This window comes from Ursus maritimus, unplaced genomic scaffold (assembly GCF_017311325.1).
Source record: "Ursus maritimus isolate PB19 unplaced genomic scaffold, ASM1731132v1 scaffold_4, whole genome shotgun sequence".
Lineage (NCBI taxonomy): Eukaryota > Metazoa > Chordata > Mammalia > Carnivora > Ursidae > Ursus > Ursus maritimus.
In genome coordinates this window covers 53,111,953-53,138,311 of record NW_024426552.1, presented here as the reverse complement: position 1 = coordinate 53,138,311, position 26,359 = coordinate 53,111,953, and the positions used below count along the sequence as shown (strand labels likewise).

The window sequence follows — 26,359 nt, the reverse complement described above, 5'->3', positions numbered from 1 at the left end:
AGTGTTAAAATACTGGTCATTCCCATTCAATTAAGTAATAAGACAAAGATGTTCAGTATCACCATAATTATTCCATTTTTTTGGCGTGCATTAATGAAATAAAGACAACAAATACTGGAAGAGATGAAATTATTATTTGCATATGATATGCAGCTAGAAAGTCTAAGAGTGAGCAAAATTCTATTAAAATTAATATGAGATTTTAGTCAGGGTCTGGATAAAAGACATATAAAAATCAGCTCTTTTTTTACAATAGCAATAACAAATTAAAATTTTAAAGGAGAAAAAGGGAACCCACTCATATTAACAAAAATTATATAATGCCCTGGAAGAAACTTAATACAAGATTATATGATAAATTATATAAAATTTCACTGAACATAAACCACATGAATACTATTAACTACCTCAGCAATATCTATATCTTCTCAATCACCCAAACTAGAAACTTGAAAGCCCTCTCTTCACATCTGAAGAGTCACTAAGTCCTGCCCATTTTACCTAATATATATTTCTCAAATCTGTCACTTGGTTATATGCACTTCAATTACCCTGGTAATCCTTTGGAAAGACTGCAGCAAATTAAACATTCTCCTTACTTCTAACCTTATCCATCTTAAAATCATAGCCCACCCAGCTGTCAGAGTAATCAACCTAAAGCACAAACCTAAATAGATCAGGCCCCATTTTAAAACTAGAAATCACCACTGAATTCAGGATCAAGAATAATAAGGTCTTTAGTCATCTGGACTAAGCTTCATCTCCTCCTCCTCCTTCCCCCCTTTTTGGTGCCTAAAATTAGGCTCTGCGTTTCTCATATTAGGATATGCGAGTATTTCTGCCTAAATACATGAGGGCTTCTCACAGCGACCATCATGGTACATCCTACTAAACTTCCAACATCAATTTTTTAAGATTTTTTGAGAAAGACATTATTTTATATTAAAATGAATATTTTACAGAAGAGAATGCAAATTTTATATAACTGTTTAAGTTAAAATGCAAGATTTTAAAGAAAGATGGCATTTACAACTAGCAGCTTTGACCTTTTCCCTTGGCTCAGAGTGAGTATGAAGATGACGCATTTGTTATTATTAGTGAAAAGTCTAACACTAACCAAACTGTTATCACTGCATTTGCCAATGAACCAAGATATAACTAACACCTGCTGAGAATGTAATTATGCCAGGCAACTGCTCTAAATTTTTTAAGTTGATAAACTCATTTTATAATGGTTTATACCACCTGACATGACCTCATTTTCACTGCTATTCTCACCCTTGCTCTCTATTCCAGTCAGTGGCATCCTTGCTGTTCCTGACAAACTTCATGGTCCCACTTCAGGACCTTTTCCCCTAGAGAGCATGACTCTCTCCTTCAACTCCTTGAAGCACTTACTCAAATATTGCTTTCTCTTTCCCGACCTCCCAATTCTCTTCTTCCCAATCGCCATTACAATAAAGAGTAATTCGGCTAATTTTTCTTTCTTCATCTCTTTCCTTATAAACACTGTTATTTCCCCTACCAGAATGTAATTTCCATAACATAGGATTTTTTTATGCACTAAATCTCTAGTGCCTAGACAAGTACCTAGTACACTGTAGGCTCTCAATGATCTACTGAATTATTTATTGACCTTATCTTATTAAACAGGTACTACCGTTAGCCGGATTTTATCTCATGAAGAAACTGAAGCACTGAGAATCTGCCTTACAGTCACATAGTAAAAAGTGGAACTAAAGTTTGTAAGCACACAGTCTGGCTTCACTCTTTAAATAACTGAATGGTGCCTCTAACTTACATGAATTCTGTTATGTACTACCCATTGAGTACATTTCCCTAATTAGGCAGTTGCTTCTCAGCAGGGGATTCTTCATGATCTTTGTTCTCTCATGACTTCTAACCCGTTTTACAATCAATAATTGTTCACAGAATGAATGCATAGATACATTACTCAATTATTTTTACATGTATGTTTCAATTGGTTGGTTATATTAAGCTTTCAGATTAAAATATTTTTAATATAAAAAGCAATCCTGCCTTTTAAAACGTAGTGATGTAAAAAATATTTTCTTTGAATTGACAAAACATGATTAATGACGACTGATTTAAAGGACATGTACCCTACTCTTACAATTTTCTCCAAACTGATCTTTAAAGCTTAATTCAACATTAGCATACATTAAGCAAAAAAAGCTCCAGAGCCAGCTACTCAGTTCATTATATACACATGCACAATAATTATCAAAAACCGCAAACGACAGTGCCATGTTCAGAGACACCGATATTTAGAAAACATTTGATCATGCCAGATAAAAAATAGATACCTTCACTTACAAAAACTGATGCTAATGAGAACACTCTCCGCAGCAATACCTGGCCCAGAAGTCACCAGGAGCTAGCTTTCTGGAATTAAGTTTGACGACTACCTTAAGGGCATGGCTACCTTGCCACAGAATCCCAATGGTCATTGGCTTACTCTGAAAAACAAACATTCCTGGGTTTAGAAAGGCTGGACATAGGAGAGATTTTAAAAAGAGGCCCCTCCCAGGCCGCCTCAAAATCTAGAGCGCAAGATTCTCCTCAGAGCTCCTCACCGTTGTCTAGACTAGGGGGAAGCGACCATTTCTCAAGCAGCGGCTCACGCACAAAAAAACAAAAAACCAAAAAAACAAAAAAACGGCCATCCAGCGTGAAGGCCGAAAAAGCAAACAAACTGAGAGCTCTGACGAACAAGAACCCCCAGGCGCCTAACTGCCCCTTCGCAAGTTGAGCTGCAATCACATTTCTCGCGAGATTTATCGTCTCCACGCGATCTCGAAGCTGAAACCTCGCGGCTTTTTAGCTAAGCGAGGACTCGGTGGGTAGTGGGAAGGGGGTTCTGGAAGGACAGCTCCCAACCCCCTTGGTGAACCCACAGACCTTCTCGACCCTCCTCCCCACTTCTCCCCTTTCTTCACTGAGAGCAGTTCCCCAGGGTGCCTAGGGACTTCCGGAGCTCTACCGGAACCGGAAGCGTCGGGAGTGAGGGGGTGGAGCTGAAAAAAAATCAAAAAAAGCGCGGCGACAGCTGGAGGCCGGAGCTGGCAGGTGGCGGACCTCAGGAGGGGTTGTGGCGGGTTCCAATGGACTCCACCGCCTGCTTGAAGTCCTTGCTCTTGACCATCAGTCAGTATAAAGCCGTTAAGTCGGAGGCGAATGCAACTCAGCTTTTGCGGCACTTGGAGGTGAGGGGCTCCGGGGTGAGGGACCAGACGGGCTTCCCTGTAGAAATCCTTACTTCACGGTGCGACTGGGGTTTAGCGGCTCCAGCCTAGGAAAGGAAGGACTGCGCCTCGCTCCCTCAGGTGTCTTTTTGTATTAGTAAGGAAAGCGAGTGTCAGCTTTGAATTCCCACCCATCCTCTTACTCCGCCCCAAGTCCCTCCGCGTTCAGCTGACTACAGCTAGAGAGAAGAGTGACTAACTCAAAAGTCCTAGGAATAGGGTAAAGTGTGATATATGGTTGGGGAATTTAAGCTGTGTTTGGGATTGGTAGAGGAGAAAGTTCGGAGCTGTATGTTTTCCTTCCTTTCTTTGGTTTTTCCATCGCAACAGAGCCCTTACAGAATAGAATGCACAGAAATTCTCGGGGGTGGAGGTGATGGGGAGTGACGATTAAACTTGTTTTATTCCTTGTCCCTTAGGCAGTTTACAATATGAACCGGTTGCTTACTGCTTTTCTTATAACTCATGTTGAACTAAGATTTGAAAAAAATATTTTAATTTTTTTTGAGTTAAGAAGTAATCTCACTAGTAATCATAATCTTTTTTTTTTTTTTACCAAAATATATTGCTCACATTTTCAAACCTAAATTGCTAAATTGCTTTCACTTTTTCTGTTAGCTCCACTGGTTTGTGTCTAGATCACTTATTCACAGCTTTCTGTGTTCCTGTTTGTTTTTAGGCTTTTAATCTGTCATTTATTACATATTCATGGAATTCCAACTAACAATGACCTCAACTTAATAAACAGTTTAACTCAATCGAAGCTTATTTTAATTCTTTCTGTCAGCTTCTGTTAACATAGAATTGAACATAATTTTAAAATATATTCTATTTGCTATGTTAGCTCTATGATATAAAGGCTACATTACCAGAGATTAGCAAAATACATACTACAGAGAGAAGACGATTGTGAATGGGATGGCATTAATCTTTGGTGAAACTGGAGTGCATTAAATATGCCTTTGTTTTCTCCAGCTTCACTGATGCTCCTCCTTATGACTTCGGTGCCCACCTTTCCTAAGTACATTTTCTTTTTTCATTCATTATTTCAACAAATCCCTGCAAACCTAATAATTAAGGTGTTAGCTGTTAAATGGTAAAGCTTGGCTTCTCAGAATAAAACAATGTGCTAGTGGGCTCCAGAAGCCCCAGAATGAGCAGTTTTATTTAAGAAGTAGGAGTACAGCATTTTGAATACTAATCTGAAACATTACTTCTCTTTGAGAAAAAACAGATATTTCTTGAATCTGAGAGCCATGTTATAGTGAATTGAAGGAGACTCAGAAATTGGAGGCTTAGAGACTGATTCCCTGATATTGCATTCCTGAACTTTTAAGAGGTTTATTGAAAACTCTTCTGCCATTTAGAAAGATAATGTGCATACAATGCATAATGTGCATTAATCTTAAGTGAAGAGTTTGAGTTTTTAACATGCATGTACAGTCAAGTAGCTACTGCCTGTTCCATGATACAGAACATTTCCAGTTTGCTATAGGTTTTTTCAATTGTCCCTTTTCATAAGGTTCTGATGAGTGGACTCATAAGATACGTACTTTTGTGTGTGGCTTCTTCTATAAATCTGTGAAATTTATTCATGTTGCACATGTGCTAGTACTTCATTCTTTTTTTATTGCTGTGTAGAATTCCACTGTATGAATGTACCACAGCTTATGTACATTCTCCTGTTGATGGGCAATTGGGTTTCTAGGTCTGGGTGGAATTTTGAATAAATCTGTTATAAACATTTTCATACATTTTTTGGATATATGCATTCATTTATATACCTAGAAGTGGGATTGTTAGGTCTTATGGTAGGTTGATGTTCAGTTTCAGTTGAAACTGCCAAGCAGTTTTCCACAGGTTACACCATTTTTACCTTCCTGTCAGCAATACATGAAATTTGCTGTCACTCATCCTCATAGATCCTTGGTGTTTTGAGATTTTTAAATTTTGACCATTTTGGTGAGTGATGTTAACGGTGAATATCTTTGTGCATACTTCATGAGAGCAACATTAGAGGATACAAAGAAATGGTTACCATGTGAAAGGAGATGATTCATTTTGCTATTCTGCTGAACTTCTGCAATATTTTTTCTTTATAGCCCCATGCAGAATCTGAACTTTGAATTTTTTTTGTGATTGGCAGAGCTGAGCTGATCCCATTCATAATGGTTTTTTATAGCACTGATGTTACATAATGATTATGAGCACGGATTCAGGAACAATGAATTTCAATTATGCTGCTGTCTTGGTGTATGCCTCAGTTTACTCATCTGCAAAACAGCACCTAGCTTACAGTTATTATGAAGATGAAAAGAATTAACATATACAGAACAATGCTTAGGCCAAAGTAAGTGCTTAAATATTCATTATTACTAAAATAAATTCTATTTGCATGAAAACATCCAAGGAAAGAAGAAAATTTGTAAAGCGATTTTTACATTTTACCTTGTAATAAATAACTATTACATGGTAGAATACTTACGTTGTTGGAACATAGGTCTCATCCTGAAGGAAACTGTATTTAAAGCAGAGCATGTCTTAATCTCAAAGGCATAGCTTCATAAGTACGCAAAAGGGCAATCAGAACATTCCTTACCCCCCAAATATCTACTATCAGTATGTAATTTCACCATTGGACCTGTATTTTCTGTCTTTTTAGACTTCAGTGTTAAAACACATGTTCCTTGGGAACAGATATTCTGAAGCTTGCTTGCTTGCTTTAAGATTTATTTATTTTAGAAAAAGAGAGGGAAGTGAACACGAGCAGGAGGGGCAGAGGGAGAGGGAGAGAGAATCTCAAGCAGACTCCACACTGAGCACAGAGCCCAAAATGGGGATGGATCCCACGACCCTGAGATCATGACCTGAGCCGAAACCAAGAATCAGTCGCTTAACTGACTGTGCCACCTAGGCACCCCAGATATCAGCAAAGCTTTAGAAGAAAAACTGACATCTGGGTGAGGAGATAAAGGGTTGCAGAAAGAAAAGATTAGAGGGATGCTAAAACAGCCTGTTTAGACCTTATCTTTTAAAAATAAAAGTGTTTGGAACAGATTTTATCTAATTCTAAAATAATGAATTGTTTTTCCATCCTTATAGAAAAGATACTATCTTTATAGAAAAGTTAGGCTTTTAATAACATTCAAAAAGCCTTTTGAAAATACCTGGCTGTCGAGGTGCCTGGGTGGCTCAGTCAGTTAAGCATCCGATTCTTGTTTTCTGCTCAGGTCATGATCTCAGGATCCTGGGATCAAGCTCCCCATCGGGCTCCCCACTCAGCAGGAAGTCTGCTTGTCTCCCTCTTCCTCTGCTTCTCTCCCTTCTTGCTCTCTCTTTCTCTCTAAAGTAAATGATAAAAAATCTTTTAAAAAAGGGAAAAAGAATACCTGGCTATCTGACTACAGTTTTTGGCCTTCAATCTCAGCTTTACATTTTCACATGTGAAAGGGAAGGATGGTTTATAGAGTTATAAGAAATTAAAAGTGGAATAACCAAAAATAAAATTTGTCTATGCATGACCCGGCTACTTAAAAACTTTTTTTTTTTAACTTCCATTTTTGTAATCTCTAACTTCTGGGCTCAGCTACTATCTTTGGAGGGAGTAAAAGGAGTAACCACATAGTTAATGCCATAGCTAAGCCTTTGGATTTAGCTACTTTTCACTTCGCATTGCCTTCCTCAAGATAGGTAGAATGCATGTACCAGAACTTATTTACTCAATAAATACATTGCAGTAGAGTGTTGATTTATACCCTATGCCTTCATAGGGTGTTCAGTGTAGTAAAGAGGATAAATATTGCTATGTTGTCAAAGTTTGCCAGCTCATAAAATAAAAGTATAATGTGCTATAGGATAGTGGAATAGGCAAACATAACCTACTTGGTGAAAGAGGGTTAGTTTCCTCCTTCAGGAGGAAACAAATTAAAACTTGAATCTAAATGATTACATGAGCTAGTGAGAGAAGAGATAGGTAATCTTTGAGACAGAAGGAACAGCATGTGACTTTTCAAAATTGGAAAAAAGCATGGCAGTGTCACTTTGGAAGAACTGAGCTCTTATTTGAAATGGAGAAGAGATGGAAATTGCCAATTCTTAACTAACACATTTTAATTACTATTTTATAGGTAATTTCTGGGCAAAAACTCACACGATTGTTTACACCAAATCAGATATTACCATGTGAATGCTTGAGTTGCCTTGTGGAGCTACTTGAAGACCCAGGCATAAGTGCACCACTGGTCTTAAGTATCATCAGCTTGCTATCTCAACTAGGTAATGTATTTAGTTTCTCTTCATTTTTTAGAAGATGTTGAATTTAATGTTTTTGTAAAGGGAAGATTGGGTTATAGTATCTTTTGAAGAATGATTCACATTCAGAAGATTTCTTCATTGTAAGACCTTTCAGAACTTTTTGCATTGTGAATCCCTTATAAAAAGAATATATTGTACGTATCCTTTCTTAAAATTCTTGGAACAAAGAATCTGAAGCATAGCAAAGGTTCAGGGGTCTACAGAAAAGAATACATCTTGTGAAATGCTGACCTACTTTTGAATTTAAAAAAAATACATGCACATAATGCCTGTATTAAATACATCACTCAGAAAAGTCATAGCTAGTGAAAAAAAGTCATCCTTTTTTGATAGACTACACTGAACTCAGAGCTAAGGGTAAAAATGCAGGTGTTGCTTTTTCTACTTTTTTCTATCTTTAGTTTTTAAATTTTCATTTCATGGGTAATTTTTTTCTTGATGTGTGCTTGAGAGTGGAGGGGAGATAATTCTTGTGTGGTGATAAAATTAATGCATGCTTATCATAAAAAAATCCCAGTGATCCAGAAATATTAACATAGATCATCGTGTCCAGTGGAACTTTCTATGATGATGGAAATTCTATATGTGCATTTTCCATTGTAGTAGTCATTAGCCACATAGGGCTTTTGAGCATTTGTAGTGTGCGTAGTAGACTAAAGAACTAAATCTTTAATTTTAACTGATCTAAATTTAAATAGTCACTGTGGCTTATTGTCTACCAAATTAGCACAGATACAGAGTAAAAGAGAATGTCTTTGTTCATCACCACCAACTCTAATCATTTCCTTTGGTAGATAATATTTCTTAATGGTCTGATAGGTGTCTTTCTAGGTCTTTTTCTATGCTATAACAAATTATTTTAGATCAAATAAATTAAATACTTTTTTAAAGATTTTATTTATTTGAGAGAGAGAGAGAATGCACAGTCGGGGTGGGTGCAGAGGGAGAGGGAGAAGCAGGCTCCCCACTGAGCAGGGAGCCCAACTCCTAGGCTTGATCCCAGGACCCCCAGACTATGACATAAGCCCAAGACAGACGCTTAAGCAACTGAGCCACCCGGGTGCCCAATTAACAAATAATTTTGGTTGTTTTTAAAAAAATGGTGTTGCGGAGCATCAGATTTTTTTTTTTTTAACTTAGCATATGTTAGGTATCTTTCCATATTGGTGTCTTTTTAATAGCTGCCTTGTACCATACTGTAGAGTACTATAATTTATTTAACTACTCTTCTAGTGGTGGGTACTCATCTATGCTCTTTTTCAAGTTTTCGCTATTAGAATCAATACATTTTTATGTATTTTTGCTCAAATATTAGTCTATTTCTGTTGAATTAATTCTCAGAATTTTCAGGTCATTTTTCAATCCGATAGTCATTACTAAATTACTTTCCAAAAAGGGTATCCTAATTCTAGCATCCACCAACCTTTTGTATGAGAATGACAGTCATTTTCAACATTTAAATATATTAGAAATTTTTTAAATATAGTCTTTTTATTTTGTTTAAGTTTTATTTTTTAGTTAATAGACTTATCCTTTAGAACAGTTTTAAATTCCAAAAAATTGAGATAATTGTCTTTTAACTGAAAAACTTTTGCAAATATGTAAAGCAAGTTTTTTCCTTTAAATTAATTTAGTCCACATAGAAAAATAATTTGTTTATTGAAAAAAAGGAAAAGCTCATACTCCCTTTCCTTTTCCAGCTCATACTATTTCTGTGATTAAATTCCAAATTGTAAGGTAATTATAAATAGAATAGCCATATCATACTTGATATTTTTATACATAGTAAATTTAATATGAAATAAACTTAAAATTATTTATCTTTTTTCTGTGAAGACCATATATAAAAATGATATTTGGTGCCATTTTATTTGCACTTATAGCTGTAGACAATGAAACCAGAGACTGTCTTCAGAATACATATAACCTGAACAGCGTGCTGGCAGGAGTGGTTTGTCGGAGCAGCGCTTGCCATAGTGATTCGGTGTTTTTGCAGGTATACACACCTAGACGGTACTCTTCACTTAATATTTGTTTTTCCTTCTCTATTTGCAGATCAAAGTTGACGGTATGTATTGTAAATTGCTAATTTATAGTGTATGTGCTGACATAATCCTGCATGAATAGGACAGTTCTCTCCATTAACAAATTTAAGAGCTGGTTAATCACACATGTACTACTATTTAAAAGTTTCTAGAGAAGGGAAGCTTATCCACATCTAGCATTATTTTTGAAGAAAAACAAATCTACCTTATAACCACTTTGACAGACTTATAAACACAGATGTCAACATTTTGAGATGTAAACTATTTGTATTAAAATCGCAAATTGAGTTGGCATCTAGTCCTAATCTGTTGAGGAAACATTCTACAAAAAATTAAAGCTATAGATTTAGTCTTGTTTAACATAGACTCAAAGCTCTCATACAGATATTTTGTTGAACCTAAAATGCCATCAGTTGCAAGAAAGGAAAACTTCACCGATTAAACTGGCATGCCGTTTTAAAAATGGCAAAATATGAAAAAATATATCTTAGAATTCATGGAATATGTATATGTTTTAGCCTGCATATATGTTTAAGGTAGTTAAGTGAACCAGGTTGATGACAAGATGCTCTGTTTAAGATAGATTTTATAGAAATGTGTGGAATCAGGAGATGAACCCTAAAATTCTTAGTAATCTTATTACTTTATGTTTAAAAAGCAGAACCATTTTAAGGAATAGAAAAGGTCTTGCTCTAAACTGCTTCCTGAAATGGTGACATGTTCAGAACATGCTTAGGAGTCCATGCTTGTAAGCATGCAGTATGTTTTTATATGTTTATATTCATTAATATTTTCTTATTCTCAGTGCATTCAGCTTCTGCAGAGATTAACATACAACGTCAAAATTTTCCATTCTGGTGCCAATATAGATGAGTTAATTACCTTCCTGATAGATCATATGTGAGTATGCAGCCAAACATGTAGCCAAATAATCTGTTGATTTATTTTTAAACTAAAACTATGTAATAGTCAGTTTTTCATAGATAGGATTTTCCAACTTTTTAAATTGAATGAGACTCCAATTCTTGTTTACTCCTTTTAGATGATTTCAGGGATCAAATGGTGTAAAGCAGCTTTAATTTTCATAACAGAAATTTATGAAATGAATTGATTTGAACAGAAAAAAACTATTGAAGCTGAAAATTTTATGCTTATGTTTAATCTTGATAGAATATACTGATGACATAGCACATGGTCATTCTAACAATTACTTCCATATTTCTGTGCTATTATTTAGTTTCAAAATATATAGTGAATGGTCAGTATTACTCAAAGCTTGACTGTCTTCACATGTTAATCATTTTTGCGTATAAAAAGTTTAAATATAAATTACTATAAAATAATTTAGAATGAACTTAATGCTTTTATCTTTTATTATCTTCCTTAAAACAACAGTCAGTCTTCTGAAGATGAGTTAACAATGCCTTGTCTAGGATTATTGGCAAATCTTTGTCGACACAATCTTTCTGTTCAAACATACATAAAGACTTTGGTGAGTTTTGCATAAAATCTTTCTTATTTGTGGTGGGTTCTGTGCTTAAAGAAAATTATATCCATGTTTTTCTTTAAAAAATTAACAAGAGTTCTCATGTCTCATCCAGCTGACTCATCAAAGTTAAGGAACAGATTGACACATAATTAACTTGAAGTATTCCAACCTTTGCACATGTTGTATTTAAGATGTTAAGTATTAATGAAAACGTTGAGTACCAAAAGTTTTCCTTCTTCATAGCATCCCATTATATCTATGCTAAATTATTTTGTGCTCAAAGAAAGGACATACATCACTGACAATCCCATTTACCTCAGATCTTGTATTTCCACAAAATCAGTGGCAACTCCACCAGAAAGATTCATGAATAAATGACTACAATGACTACTAGCACTTATAATGAGTGAAGGCATATAAATGAGGTTAACTGAACCACTGTTAGAAATATGTTAAATCAGGAAAGTTCATTGATTCTTTAAGGTACTTTGTGAAAAGTTCCCCTGCTGTGCAGTATCCAATATTACCTGTTTCATTTCAAATTAAACAATATCTCATTTGTTCACATACTGGAGGTTCTTTGGAGGTGGAAGTTATCTTGAGCCATGGAAGTGTTTGAATAATCTCTTAAATTGATAAGGTTGTTTAATAAAAGTTTACCTACTCTGTGCAAGATACACTGTCTAAACCAAAATATAAAACTAATAATTTTTTATTCTAATTTATTTAAAAAATTTTTTCTTTCTCAGAATAATGTGAAATCTTTTTATCGAACTCTTATAAGCTTCCTGGCCCATAGTAGTTTAACTGTGGTTGTGTTTGCACTTTCGATATTATCAAGTTTGACATTAAATGAAGAGGTCGGGGAAAAGGTAAATATTTTCTTTATTATTTTTGAAAATAGTTCTGAAATGTATATTCTCTGATATTTTAAAAATCCTTAACTTTGTTAAGCTTTAGAATGGTGTCAACTTAAATTTGTTTGTATAATATCCTTTTCCTAATTTGTTTTTAAGCTGTTCCATGCTCGAAACATTCATCAAACTTTCCAGCTAATATTTAATATTCTCATAAACGGTGATGGCACATTAACTAGAAAGTATTCAGTTGATCTATTGATGGATCTCCTTAAGAATCCTAAAATTGCTGATTATCTTACCAGGTATGGCTCTCTGACAAATTTTAAGACTTGTTTTGTTTTTCTTTTCAATGAACCAATATATGTTTGTGATTAATAAAATTGCCTTTTCAGATTTGGTATACTTGGATTCTACTAATGAACAAGGGACTCAACTGAAATGTTGTAATGTGCTTTATTCCCATTCTTTTTGCTTTTCTGGCCTGAAATGTACAAGTATAAGAACGTGGGCAGGTGGGGAGGCATGTTTCAGTCTTTGTCTTAGATAAATAAGGTTGTATCGCTTTCTAAAATGTACATATCTTGATTAATCTTTTCCAGCGCCAGATTTAAATCTTGAACATTACGGTTTTTGGAAAAACATTGTATAGGAACGTTCATGTCAGTATATATTTGTCTTTTCTTTTTTGCATAAAAATGAATAGCATTTTCTTCATTGTGTGCCTCTGTTGTGTCATAAGGTAAAATGAGAGCATATGTTTATGTGCCCATTCTATCTCAGTGGCATTTCATGTGGTCATTTATCTTTTGAGATCAGTTAGCAACTGTTTTCCAAAGAACTCGTGGCCATTTAATAGCTTTTAATTTTTAGAGAGGGATGGGAAGAGTGAGAGGGTGGGAGGAGGGCAAAAGAATACTAAGCAGGCTCCACACCCAGCGCAGAGCCCAAGGCAGGGTTGGATCTCAAAAGCGTGAGATCAGTATCTGAGTTGAAATCAAGAGTCAGACACTTAAACAACTGAGCCACACAGACACCCCTGGCCTTGTTATATCTTAAGTGAAATTTTCCCAATGCTTCAGCCGTTTTGTGGTCATAGGTTAGGAAATTGTAGAAATTGCTTCAAAGAGTTCAATTAATCATTCACAAATGAGAAGACAATTATGGAACCCCTGTTGTGGTCAAATATTGGGGGAGGTGGGAGTGTTAGCAGAGACAGGAATTTGAAGACATATCCCCTAATCTTTGAGGAACATGGAATCCAGAGATTGTACAAAGACAGAGTCCCTAATTTTAAGGAACATAGAATCTAGACGTTAAAAAAAACAAAACACTAGGGCAAGGTTGACCACTACCCATGTGGTTAACTGATCTTTTACAGAACCAAGAAGCATTCACATTAGTAATGAAACAGAGTTGGAAAAAAGACAGGCAGGGACAAGGGGCCCCACCCTAAGAGGAGAGGATTTTACACCACTCTGGAAGGAGCCCTCCACCCTTTCCCACGTGATAGGTAGATGACAAGAATCTGATTGGGTGACAGGCTCATGGACGATTAATCAAATTAAAACTGCCCACCAACAAGCCCATAAAAACCCTGAGACTTACAAACTCCGGTGGCAGCTCTTGCAGGTCCCCTCCCTCTTCGAGAGCTTTGTACTATCATTGAATACACTTTGCTTTGAGGTCACTCTTCATCTGATCTACCTCTTCATTCTTCGAAGCAGCGGGACCAAGGCCTACGGGCAGTAAAGGAAAAGAAATCCCACAACATTAGCATTTCATTTTTTTTTTTTTTCTTAAGCATAGGTGGGTAAGAAAATGTTCTTCCAGAGTGCCCTTCTTTTACTTGTCCTCCCTTTATCTGTTCTAAGAGTCCTCCCAATATACTCTCATGTAACACCCATTCTGACCACCAAATAGTTGTTTAACAACTCTAAGGAAACAGGATATACCTCTGCAGGACCAAAGTATAATCTGATTTAGCATTAGTAAGTGGTTGCTTAATCACTTCTTCTGTAAATCTCTCAGTTCCATTATCTGTTTTCTTTTTATATAGCCTAGAATTCCAGAATCACCTCTGGAAAGGAAGTTAGATTTAATCGTGTTGTCTTCTTGTTTATTTGCTATGCCATTTAGCAAAATATTCCTGAATCTGTTCCAAAGTCTAATTTAATGTCTGGGTTCCTAATCAAAACCTGAGAAAATCACACTTCATGAATTTGTATTCTTATATTCACTACCTCTAACTTTATCTGGGCAGCACTTCTCACATTTATTCCCAGCTTTCTTTCACATTTCCTATAGTAGCCCTTTCAAATATTTACTATGCTCTTGCCACTTTTCACTCCAAAGATGACCTTATCTTTGTTTCACAGGAAAAAAAACCAAAGAACAAAACTGAATCCCATCTGATCGGAGTTCTTTCGAATTTTTGCTCTTAAACCAAGTTACTTGTGTTTATACCAGTTCTTAGTGTCATTTTGTTTTGCTCATAAACACATTCCTTTACTCTATGCATTAAATCTCATTCTGTCCTATTTTTTCAACAGTACCCTTTGTTTCTTCAATGTCTCCCATTCCATTGACTCCCTTCACTTATATTTGACTTTCAGTGTTTCCCTCAGCCATATGTCCATTCTAAAATCCGTGATTTCCCATTGCATTCGAGGTAAACAAATTCTCAGTATAGCCCTCTAAAATCTGGTCTCTGGGAACCTCTCAGCCCTGTTTCTTTACATTTTCTTAGGTACTTTTGTCTAATCACTTCAGACAGTAAATAGAATCTCTAACTTACTAGAAATGCCTTTTGTGTATCCATGTGCTATTCCCTCTGAAGTACTTCTGCTGGAAAGCTGGAATACTTTCTCCTGTGTATGTCTAATTCCCATTTATTTTATAAGACTCAAGTGTGGGGAAACCTCATCTGATCAGGCCTGCCACACCGAATCTGAATTCCATATTCATCCTCCTAGCATTCTATATATTTCTCCATGATAGTGTTGTATTTTACATTGTATAATATTCTATGTTTCTGCCTTCCTTCTTAGACTGTTAACTCTCTCATAGAGCATCGTTCTCCCAAACACAGGATGCACTAGTCACATAGACAATAATGTGGGTGGTATCTCTAGTAGCTCTTAGAGTTCTGTAACACAGGGCCCTGTGCCTTACTTATGTATATGCAGAGCTTGATATAAAGCCTAGCTGTTGTAAGTGCTTTATAAATAAATAGCTGCCTGATTTATTAGTCTATTTCATGTCCTTTGAATTTTTACAGACTGAGCATAGCTTTTAAAAAAAAGCAATCGAAGTACTGAAAGTTTCAGGGATTTATTTATTGCCACATGAATCATTGTTTTTTCACTGTTCAATAAATAACGGAGCCAATTTATGTATATCGTAGTGGTGGAATGTTTCAAATTTTAAGTATAAATTTTGCAAAGACTGTTCTATATTAGAAGCTCAAAATAAATAGATGAAAGAAAATACAATTAAATTTTATATTTATTTTGTATATAAATTCTTTTTGATGTATCAATTTCATAATTATCATTTGATGTATATTTTTATTTTAAACTTAGGTATGAGCACTTTTCCCCATGTCTCAATCAAGTATTAGGTCTTCTTAATGGAAAGGATCCTGATTCTTCTTCAAAGGTGTGTAAAAACATGACTTTTTGTTTTAAACTTTTGAAAACTAATATGCAGAAAAATCTTAAGTGTGCAGCTCTCTGAATTTTTACAAACTGAACACAGTCATATAACCATTATCTAGATCAGATAATATAGCATTACCAATACTCTAGAACCTTTCTCAAATCTTCATTCACTGGTACTAAATAAAAATTGTTTCACAGTGCCTGATGAATATATGTATACCGTGACACAGCAGTTCCACTCCTAAACCACATAGCAAAGACAAACATGTCCGTAAGCTCATCAAAAGACATGTAGAAAACGTTAAATAGAAAATGCAGTTTTAAAAATGATACTATTTTCTGATTTTTAAAAATGTCGGATACTTAGAGGATAAATACAACAAAACACATACAAAGTCTCTACTCTGAAATTACAAAACATTGAGAGGTGTAAAAGATCTAAATAATACAGATATACCAAGTTCATAGATTAGAAGAGTTTCAAAATCATGGCAGATTTTAGTGTTTTTTTTGTGTTTACATTTGTTCTGGTGTATGTGGACATTGGGAAAGTCTAAAAATAACTAGTGCTATCCTGAAAAAAATGAACAAAGTTGGAGGACTTCTAATACTACCTGATACCAAGACTTACTCTAAAGCTGCAATAATTAAAACAGGGCAGTATTGTCATAAGGATAGACAGCTAGCCCTCTGAAACAGTACAGTTTAAACAGAGTACATAAAATATGGTCTCCTGATTGATAACAGTGCAGTTTTAAAAGTATGGTCATTTCAATAAATGGTACTGGGTCAATTGAATATCTATATGGGAAAAAACTGAATTTTATTTCCTACCTCATATCAAATGTGAAAATTAGTTCCAGAAAGATTGTAGATCTACAAGTGAAAGGTAAACAGTGAACTTATAGAAGAAATGCCTAGCAGAATATCTTTACAGCCTTGGAATAGACCAAGATCTTCTTAAATAGGAAACAAAAGCACCAACTACACAGGAAAAAAGTTAAGTTGTATTAAAATTTAAAAGCTTCTGTTCACAAAAAGACCGCCAGTAACCACAGCAGAAAGGCAACCCACAGCATGGGAAAAGGTATCTACAATACATATATCTAACAAAGGACTCTGATCTAAAATATATTTATTTATTTTATATATATTTAAAAACACGTATATATAAATCAAAGAAACACTGAATCCAGTAGATAATCTGAACAACAACAAAAAGAATTGGTCAATAAATATGAAATGGCTGTTCAACTATATTAATCTACAAGGAAATGTAAATTTAAATGATAATGTGATGCTACTATGTGCCTACCAGGTCGTTAAAATTTTAAAAAAGAGCATCAAATATAGATGAGAATATAAAAAACCCATAAGGTTGTAGTACACATGGGCTGAAAATTGGCACAACCACTTATGAAAAAGAGATTATCTGGAAATTTTGGACACATTCGTAGAGTATGAGCCAGCAATTTCACTCTTAAGTGTTTACCCCAAATAATCAAATATGTACGTTCACCAGAAGACGTGTATAACTGTACTACTCCTATTAGGCAGGAATTAAAAACAATCCAAATGCCATCAACAGTGAAATGGGCAGATAAATTGTGATGCATCTATACATTAGAGTACTACAGCAATTAGGATGAGTAAAGTGCAACTGTGTGCAATAGTATGGATGAATTTCACTAACCTAATGCTAAGGTGAAGTCAGATGGAAGGAAGGATATACACTGTAAAAGTCTTTTTATATATAAAGTTCCATGTGACTTGTTTTATATAAACTGGCAAGCTGATTAAAAAATTTATCTGGAAATGCAAAGATCCAAGAATAGCTAAGATAAAATTAGTCTACAGTGTCAGAAATCTGATGGAGAGGAGTGATTGAGGCATTCATTGTCTGGGAGGGAACACAAGGGATTTTAGGAGTTTTGGTAGAATTCTCTTCATCTGGTTGCTAGTTACACAGGTATGTTCACTTTGGAAAAACCATCCACCTCTGTAATAGTGATTGATTAGTTTATTTCTGTACATTATACTTAAAAAGTGTATGTATATGAATGAGAAGGTATTTTCTTATATGGGTATAATATGTCTCTGGTAAGAGAAAAGAGAAACTAATAACATTGCTTGCCTTCAGGGAGTGTGGCTAGAGATCAGGCTGCTTTGTTTGGCCATGGAACCAAGTAATTGCATTACCTATTCAAAAATAAGTACTATAATTTATATTTGAAAAAATCAAAGATTATCATTTGTTCATAGTAAATGCTAATGGGCTGAATTCTATTAAAATCAGATGCTATCAAGTTGATCAAAACACAAATCCCAATTATATGTCATTTATAAAAATACAGATAAAGGTAGAAAATAAGTGGATAGGCAAAGAGATGCCAATATTTTTTTTTAATGATAGGTTGGCAGTATATGAAATGAGGTAAAATTTAATTTAGCTAATAAGTATGTTGGTGTAAGATGTTATGTGATGTTATAAAGGCCCAATTTATAAGGTAAAGAACTGAGGTAGAATAGAGGCGCTAACAGGTATAATGTCAACAGTGTGCAAACAATGTGGAAATAGCCATACTTAAGGTTTTAAAGCTTGGGAATACCACTTTTCAGTATTATCGTAAAGTATGCTTTATAGGAATTCTCAAATCCCAGCATGATAGTAAGTGTTGGTGGTTTCTAATTTTATTTTTTAATTTTTTTTCATTATGAAAACAAAACATATCTGTGCTTTGGGGAAAAAAAAGTACTATAGAAAGCATATGATATTAGTGGAATTTGCCCTCCTTTCTTTGGCTCTAACAGTCCTCCTTCCTAGGAGTAACTACCATTAACAAATTTCTTTGTAACCTTATGGTACCTAATCCCACATTTTGAAAAATATTACTGAAAGAAAAATTGGAAGCTGTCTTTAATTTTTGTTTTTGAGTATCTTCTTTAAAAATGTGTCATTTTCAGCTTCATCACTTGGTTGCTTTGTACATTAAAGGCCAATGAAATTGACATTTAACGAAGACTTTATATTGCACAGGTTTTAGAATTACTTCATGCCTTCTGTTCAGTGACTCAGCTGCGCCACGTGCTCACTCAGATGATATTTGAACAGTCTCCATCTGGCAACACCATTCTGGGAAGCCGTTCTAAATGTTTAGAACCTACTGTGTCTCTACTTCGTTGGTCAAGCCAACCTCTGGATGGGTCAGAAAACTGTTCTATTTTAGCCTTGGAGTTGTTCAAGGAAATATTTGAGGTAATATAATGATAGACAAATTGACTTTTCCATTTAATGATTCTTAGTGAACAGTTTACTTTCAAACACATCCACAATGATCATCATTGTTTATACACTTTAGGAAACTTTTTAGCAAACTTCCTTTCATTCAGCTACTGAATTTCTTTTTTGGGGCAAAGTCAGGAACGTTGGCGTTTTCTTTTTCTGCACTGAATAGCTTATGTATACTCCTTTCAGTGCAATAAGTAAAGGTATTAGCTGAGATTTGTACAGCTTGTTGTTGTCTGCTTGTACTTCTTGCAGTAGTCACATTCTGTTTCTCCATCTTGGTAGATACTGTCTACTGTCTTTATTAGCCTACTGAGTGGATTAATATAGGAACGTTGGATTCAGTCACTAAGATGGAGTGGAATATGCCAGACACTGAGGCCATTACATTGTGGTAGATCTTACTTTCTAGGTCATTTAGCGTTCTCTACTGTTGTCCCTGGTTTTATACCCATTCTGCCTACCACAGTATCTTCTTAGAGTATTTCCCCTCATGACTGGATCCTATGCACAAACAAAAATGTATATGAGTGATAAAATACATTCGTCAAAGATGATGCACAAATCACTCTTTCTGTTTTATGTTGGTCTTGACTGTTAATCAGTTTTAGCATTTAAAAAACTCGTCAAGATTCTTGGTGGGAATTATTCATGGTTGTAAAGTATTAAGACCAGTGGTGGTTATTTAATTATTGTAATTCCACTTAGCAAATTCAGGATACTTGTTTTCAAATCATGGACACAGTCCATTGGAAAGTCTGGTTTGCTTTTGAATAGCTTAAAACCTTATTGTTCCATATAAGAAAAAAGTCATCATAGCCATCAAAACTGGATAAAAGAGTAGATTTTAAATAGGAGACACAGGTCAATTAAATATTGAAGTAATTATAAGAGATTTGATAAGAATGTTGCAGCTTGGTGATGACTTTGTCTGTGCTCTGTATTCCATCTTAATTTTTCATCATTGGTGGGGGTTAATTCTCCAGGACATTGTAGATACTGCTAACTGTTCCTCAGCTGACCGTTTTGTGACCCTTCTGTTGCCTACAATCCTTGATCAACTTCAGTTCACAGAACAAAATCTAGATGAAGCCTTATTAAAAAAAAAATGTGAAAGAATGGTCAAGGCCACTGAAGTTTTGTTAAATATCCTTTACTATTAAAACATGGAAACTATGGGGCGCCTGGGTGGCTCAGTCGTTAAACGTCTGCCTTTGGCTCAGGGTGTGATCCTGGCAATCTGGGATCGAGCCCCACATCAGGCTTCTCGGCTGGGAGCCTGCTTCTTCCTCTCCCACTACCCCTGCTTGTGTTCCCTCTCTCGCTGGCTGTCTCTCTCTCTGTCAAATAAATAAATAAAATCTTAAAAAAAAAAAAAAAAACATGGAAACTAACCGCTCGTTTTTGTCTAGCATTACCTTTACTGCATTTTTATCTTTATTGGTAATTTTGTCACTTCCATGTTTATCTATCCAGAATTATTGAATTGGGATTTAAACTATGAACTAATTCTCAATGGGGAGTCTATAAAGGAGTTGTCTAGACTTCCTTCCCTTATTTTTCTGTGTAAAATTTTTAAACTAAAGAATATTTTCAGAATGTTTTTTAAACTTGATTTGGACACTTTTACCTCAATTTGAGATTAGGAGGTACAATCTAATATAACAGCTGGGTTACTCTCTAATGCTAATTGCTGTCTCTGGATGATTTGTGGTGCCATCTTTGGCTTGGTGTATCAGAGAATAAGCAAAAATTGGTAGAGTCTGGGGCGCCTGGGTGGCACAGCGGTTAAGCGTCTGCCTTCGGCTCAGGGCGTGATCCTGGCGTTATGGGATCGAGCCCCACATCAGGCTCCTCTGCTATGAGCCTGCTTCTTCCTCTCCCACTCCCCCTGCTTGTGTTCCCTCCTCGCTGGCTGTCTCTCTGTCGTATAAATAAATAAAATCTTTAAAAAAAAAAAAAAAAAAAATTGGTAGAGTCATTAGTATTTTAGCTTATATTATAATTTTTACTGAAAATTAAATCCTCTAGAAATGTTTTAATAAAGATGATATCACACTAGATTATAAAAAAAGACAAATATTATCAAGACACATTCATTCATTACAAAAAAAGAAAACCTTGAGTGCAATTAGTGTCACTACCTAACTTCTGTATTCAGATTTTCTTAGGTCTTTTCTTGTGTTAGCTTTTTCTTTTAGATCAGTTGATTCTAAGTCTTTATGAAGCCCAAGTCCCATCTTTAAAATATTTCATTAATGTGTTTTTATTACTATCAGCAAGGAGCCATTATATCTCAACCAGATCTTTTATATTTATCTGGTCAATTTTCCTTGTATCTCAGCAACAAGAATTTGCTCAACTTCGTCCTGCCCTAGAGCAAATTCCACATCTGTTTACTCTCTTCTTGGAGTTGCTGCTCCTTAATTTTCCTCTTCCCTACAGCAGGGATTCTCAGTCCTGATTATGTATTAGAATTACCTGGAGAACATTTTAAAAATCCTGACACCTGAACCTTACTTCCAGCAATTCTAATTTGATTGGAGTAATGCGAAACCCTGGTGTAGGGGGAGGGGGGGAAGGGGGAGGGAGGAGATTGTGATTGATCAAACTACCCCTGTGATTCTAACATGTAGCCAAAGTTGAAAACCACTGTTGTAGAGACACATTATTTTGCTTGGTTGTAGAGATATCTGTAATATATGCAGGCCTCAGAATTGGTACCATTTTGAGCCAAATTTGACTCTTTTTTAATGATATTCAAATTAACTTATAATATTACAAAATAGGAAAAAAAATACTTCCCTTAGTTCAGCAAATACTGAACCATTGTAATAACCTGCTAACAAAATACTAACATCCAGCAGAATAACAGACGTGGTGTCAGTCCCATCTCTTGCCACTTACCAATCACTTAAATGCTCTGAGCTCTAGTTTCCTAATCTGTCATTGAGCTAATATAACAATGACTATATGGGAATGCAGTGACAAGATAATTTGTATGAAATCACTCTAAATACTATAAAGTGTTATACAAATATAAGGGTTTTTTTGAGAATTTTTTGTTTGTATTCCTTAACAAAACTTACCTCTGTGTGGAGATGATACTCTAAAAATGCATGTTGCAAAAATTCTGACTACTATCAAATGTACCACTCTGATAGAACAACAATTTACGTATGGCAAGATTGACCTGGGCTTTGGAACGAAGGTAGCAGATTCTGAATTGTGGTGAGTATATGAAATCCAAATGGCAAAATGGTAACGCCAAACATAAAAAAATCAAAAGATCTAGTGATTCTCTTCTCTTTTGGAGGGTAATCCTTGGGTATGCACTATTAACTCAAGGTGTAGCAGAGAACTAACAAGTTTTTTCATAATTTTTTAAAAATTCATTCAATTCATAGATTACGTGCTTCGAAGAAAGGATAATCTTAACATCTGTGATTTGTTTTTCATTGTTTAGGTCTGTTTTGTGTTGTTTTAATTGTGATTATCTAAGGGTCTTTTGTACTCCTTTTCTGGAGGTTCTTTCTGACATTGCCTCAGTAATTTTATGTTTTAAGCAAAAAAACATGAAAAAACAGAGGAGTCACTTTTTTTATTACTAGGAAATCAGTTACTACTGAAGGTTTCCTACTGAAAAAGACAGTTCTTTTCCTAAACGTGTCAAGACTTATGGTTTAAAGGTGAATTTTCACTGATAGTGATTAGAGAGATTATTTTATCCCTCCCCCCCACATGAATTAAGCCCATTAACAAATCTTTATTGAGGACTGGAATGCTAGACATTGATTTGTTCCAATTTCCATAAATGACATAATTGTCAATAATTGTGCTCAAGAACAAGGATTACCTTTTTTCACTTTTTTGTACTCCCTTTGTGGTATGAGTCTAAGAACATGGCTTAGTATAATTTATTTGGTAAATATTAGGTATTCTGTATTGCTTAAGGTTGCCTTTTATTGTTGATATTCCAGTGACAAAGCTAAGAATTAAATAGGTCATGTTGCTGATGCTGCTAGTAATTTGGCGCAGAAAATGAAAGCTTGGTAGTATTTGAGATTAGAAAAAGAAACACTGTCACAATTTAGACTATTAATGCCAATTTTTTCTTTGGGTGCTTGGGTTACAAGGATGTTGGTCTCTATTATATTTTTAGTTCTCCAAAGAAACTTTATCTTCCTGAGGTTTAAAAACAAAGGTAGTGTTTTTTCAGAATTTCTTTAGAATTATGGACAGAAACAATATTGTAAGCAATTTTTTAGTTATCTAATTTAAATATGATTTATTTTTAAGCAAACTTGCTGCTGATGTAGTTTTGAAAACTCTTGATTTGATGAACAAACTTAAACAGTTGGTTCCTGGTATGGAAGTAAGCTTCTATAAAATCCTTCAGGTGAGTTTAAGCTCTTCAAATATTGAAGTTTATTCATACATAAATGCTTCCTAATGTGTGAGTTTCTGTTTTAATATTCTTCGTCTTTAGAAAATGTTTCTCTGAGAATTGGCCATCAGAAGAAAGTTAATTGCCTTAAGTAGCTATAATATTCCCACCACCTGGTAATTTTACTTAGTTTTGCAGGAATTGAGCATAAATGCCTCTGACTGTAATGTACAGGATGTTCATGATAGTAGAGCTTCCTCAGCCTTTTTCCTTTCTTGTGTCATACTTTAGGTTTCTTCGTTTATATCTAATAGCATTGCAGTGACGCGGGAGTGGTATTTGTTTTGGAGTTTTTGTTTTTGGTTGGGATTGACGATGTAGGGTACTAAGGGGATAAGGGACACATCTGGAAGAGAAGGACTTGATTGTGAGTGATAATAAGATTAGAGACGGTATGCAGAGAATAACTGACTCACAAATTCAATGATGGTAGCTGAAGAAGAGCTCTTCTATTTACCTTGATAGCCACAACACCTGACTTATAATAGATACTTAGCAAACGTGTGAATTGAGTTACTATAACAAACAAAGATGGCTCTGGTCTGTATAGACAGGTTAGAAGCCAAAACTGGAACCTTACACAGGAGCCACTTGTACACTTTTTTTTTTGCTTAAGAGATGGGGTTCAGATGTTGACTCCACCATCAGTCAGTCAGGTCAGTGCAGACTTGAGCAAGCTATTTCACTTGTCTGAGCTCTAGCTTCCTTAAATACAGATTGAAAATAATGAATCTCCCTCCATGGGAGCAGTTACGAAGGGTTACCATGAGGGTTAGAGATAAAGCCCAGCTTTTAACGTGGTTTTGTGGCATAAGATTTATACTTGAGTACTTACAAAACACTCGACATTGTAAAATGTAGGTAACTATAAAGGAGTCATATTTTAATATTTTTTCTCTGTTAACAACTTAAAAATTGAGTCAAACTGATTTTGCATCAATTAGATGTTTTTCTGAATAAATGATTTGGGGCTTACAGTACTAATGTAAAATATTTACTGACATGGAGGACTTACACTTCAAGTATAATTGTTTCAGTTACTGAATTAGAATTTTTTTAGTTAATTTGAATTTTATTCTTATTTTTTACTTTAATTGGAAATGACTGTTGTTTCTTATAGCCATATTTTCTTTTAAGGGTAGCTAGAAAAATAAAACAACAATTCAAAACATCAGTCAGTTGTAGATGATATTTTAAATTCATCAATATATTTAATATGTGATTTTCATAGGCACAACAAAACTCTTGCCAGTTTTTTTTAAAGCTAGTGTTCATATTGACTGCATAGATAATTATAACAAAGTAAAGGCTAATAAATACATTCAAACATCAGATAGAAACCTTTCAGAATTTGCCTAGAATTATTTTATGATTTAGCTCTGTTTACTCACCTTGCTCTAAAAATCCTGACATTATTTATTCTTTGTGCCTCTTGTTTTCTGGTTTCTGATTTGCTTAGGATCCACGCCTGATTACTCCCTTGGCTTTTGCTTTAACATCAGATAATAGAGAACAAGTACAGTCTGGATTGGGAATATTACTGGAAGCTGCTCCACTGCCAGATTTTCCTGCTTTAGTGTGAGTTGTAGTCATTTGCAGTGTATCTCTTATGGTGCAGGAGTACCCTGCTGTGTTTCTTTAGTAGTCCTCAATATAGATAGATTAGAAAATTTGTGAGCCAGAGACTTCATTATAACAGTAATTTTTCAAGTAATTAAAAGAAAATTTGAGGGGCGCCTGGGTGGCTCAGTCGTTAAGCGTCTGCCTTCAGCTCAGGGCATGATCCCGGCATTCTGGGATCGAGCCCCACATCAGGCTCCTCTGCTGGGAGACTGCTTCTTCCTCTCCCACTACCCCTGCTTGTATTCCCTCTCTCGCTGGCTCTCTCTATCTCTGTCAAATAAATAAATAAATAAATAAATAAATAAATAAATAAATAAAATCTTTTTAAAAATAAAAAAATAAAAGAAAATTTCATTCCAGTAACTGAAAAGACCAGGTGTATACTCAGGGAAAAGCTAGCTTCAGGTGAGTTAAATATGTTTTCCAGGCACTATGCCCCTCTGTCTCTCACCTCCTCTATTTGACATAGTAGCTTCTGGACTTTGCTTACATCTTACCAGTTTAGTTCTTACATAAAACAAATTTTCCCTGTGTCAGCTATACTAAAAAAAAAAAACATTTAGATTAGATGTGAGGAGGAACTTTCTCAGTTTAAGGGTTGTAGATAACCACAGGATTGCCAGAAGTTAAGATGTGAATCTGCTCTAAAGGATTAAACACTTAAATAAACAACATAGCTTTTAGGACTAAAAAACAACCAACAAAAACAAAACAGGGAAGAAAACAAAGAGCTTTCCCTTCCCAGTTGTTTAAAGGATAAGTCAAACATCACTTTCATCGACCAAATCTGGGTCATTTCCCAATGAGGGACCTTGGCAGATCCCCAGGATTCATCTGTGAGAACTACATGAACTCTAAGTTAGTTTAGGGGCGGTGGGAGGATTCCTAAAGAAAAATTCTGTGCTTTTATCAGAAAGTGGAATAGATAATGGCCAAGCAGAATTGTCCACTATTCTCATTAATTTCAAACATTAAGAGAATATTTGCTATTATGTTTTTTAAAAAATTGAGATTTTCGGGGCTCTCCATAAACTAAATGAATTGATCAAACATCCAGTTGTATTCTACTTTAATTTTAAAAAGTTTAAGGGGCTTATATAAATGAATTTGCAAAAGTGGTTTGAATAAACTGAAGTAAGTTGGTGAGTAGGTGAGACATTCTATATGCCAGGGGTCTGAAAACTATAGCCAGCAGGCAGGAGCATATGTTTTACTGAAAAAAGGGCACATCCATTCATTTTCATATTGTCTGTATTTTCTGTGTCTACATTCATGCTACAACATCAGAATTGGGTAGTGGTAAGAGAGACTATATGGCCCCTTAAGCTTAAGATTCTTACTGCTTTGTCCTTTAAGAAAAAGTTTGCCAA

At 35.1% G+C, this 26,359-nt stretch overlaps 2 protein-coding genes across 2 annotated transcripts in view; one reads left to right on the top strand and one right to left on the bottom strand.

Annotated features, from left to right (window-relative positions):
• Positions 1-2,467, bottom strand: part of DZIP3 (DAZ interacting zinc finger protein 3) — a 97,828-nt gene extending 95,361 nt beyond the window's left edge. Inside the window, exon 1 of the mRNA XM_008706608.2 lies at positions 2,338-2,467. The gene's annotated coding sequence lies outside the window, so the exon portion shown is untranslated. The remainder of the gene's footprint in view (positions 1-2,337) is intronic.
• A 628-nt stretch (positions 2,468-3,095) lies between these two features.
• The window catches only part of CIP2A (cellular inhibitor of PP2A), a 39,465-nt gene continuing 16,201 nt past the window's right edge, over positions 3,096-26,359 (top strand). Inside the window, exons 1-13 of the mRNA XM_008706609.2 lie at positions 3,096-3,227; positions 7,394-7,541; positions 9,464-9,576; positions 10,431-10,525; positions 11,021-11,117; positions 11,864-11,986; positions 12,131-12,276; positions 15,556-15,631; positions 18,671-18,889; positions 19,906-20,065; positions 22,009-22,150; positions 23,219-23,318; positions 24,826-24,944. Coding sequence (XP_008704831.1) covers positions 3,126-3,227; positions 7,394-7,541; positions 9,464-9,576; positions 10,431-10,525; positions 11,021-11,117; positions 11,864-11,986; positions 12,131-12,276; positions 15,556-15,631; positions 18,671-18,889; positions 19,906-20,065; positions 22,009-22,150; positions 23,219-23,318; positions 24,826-24,944 — 1,640 coding nt within the window. The 5' untranslated portion in view covers positions 3,096-3,125. The remainder of the gene's footprint in view (positions 3,228-7,393; positions 7,542-9,463; positions 9,577-10,430; positions 10,526-11,020; positions 11,118-11,863; positions 11,987-12,130; positions 12,277-15,555; positions 15,632-18,670; positions 18,890-19,905; positions 20,066-22,008; positions 22,151-23,218; positions 23,319-24,825; positions 24,945-26,359) is intronic.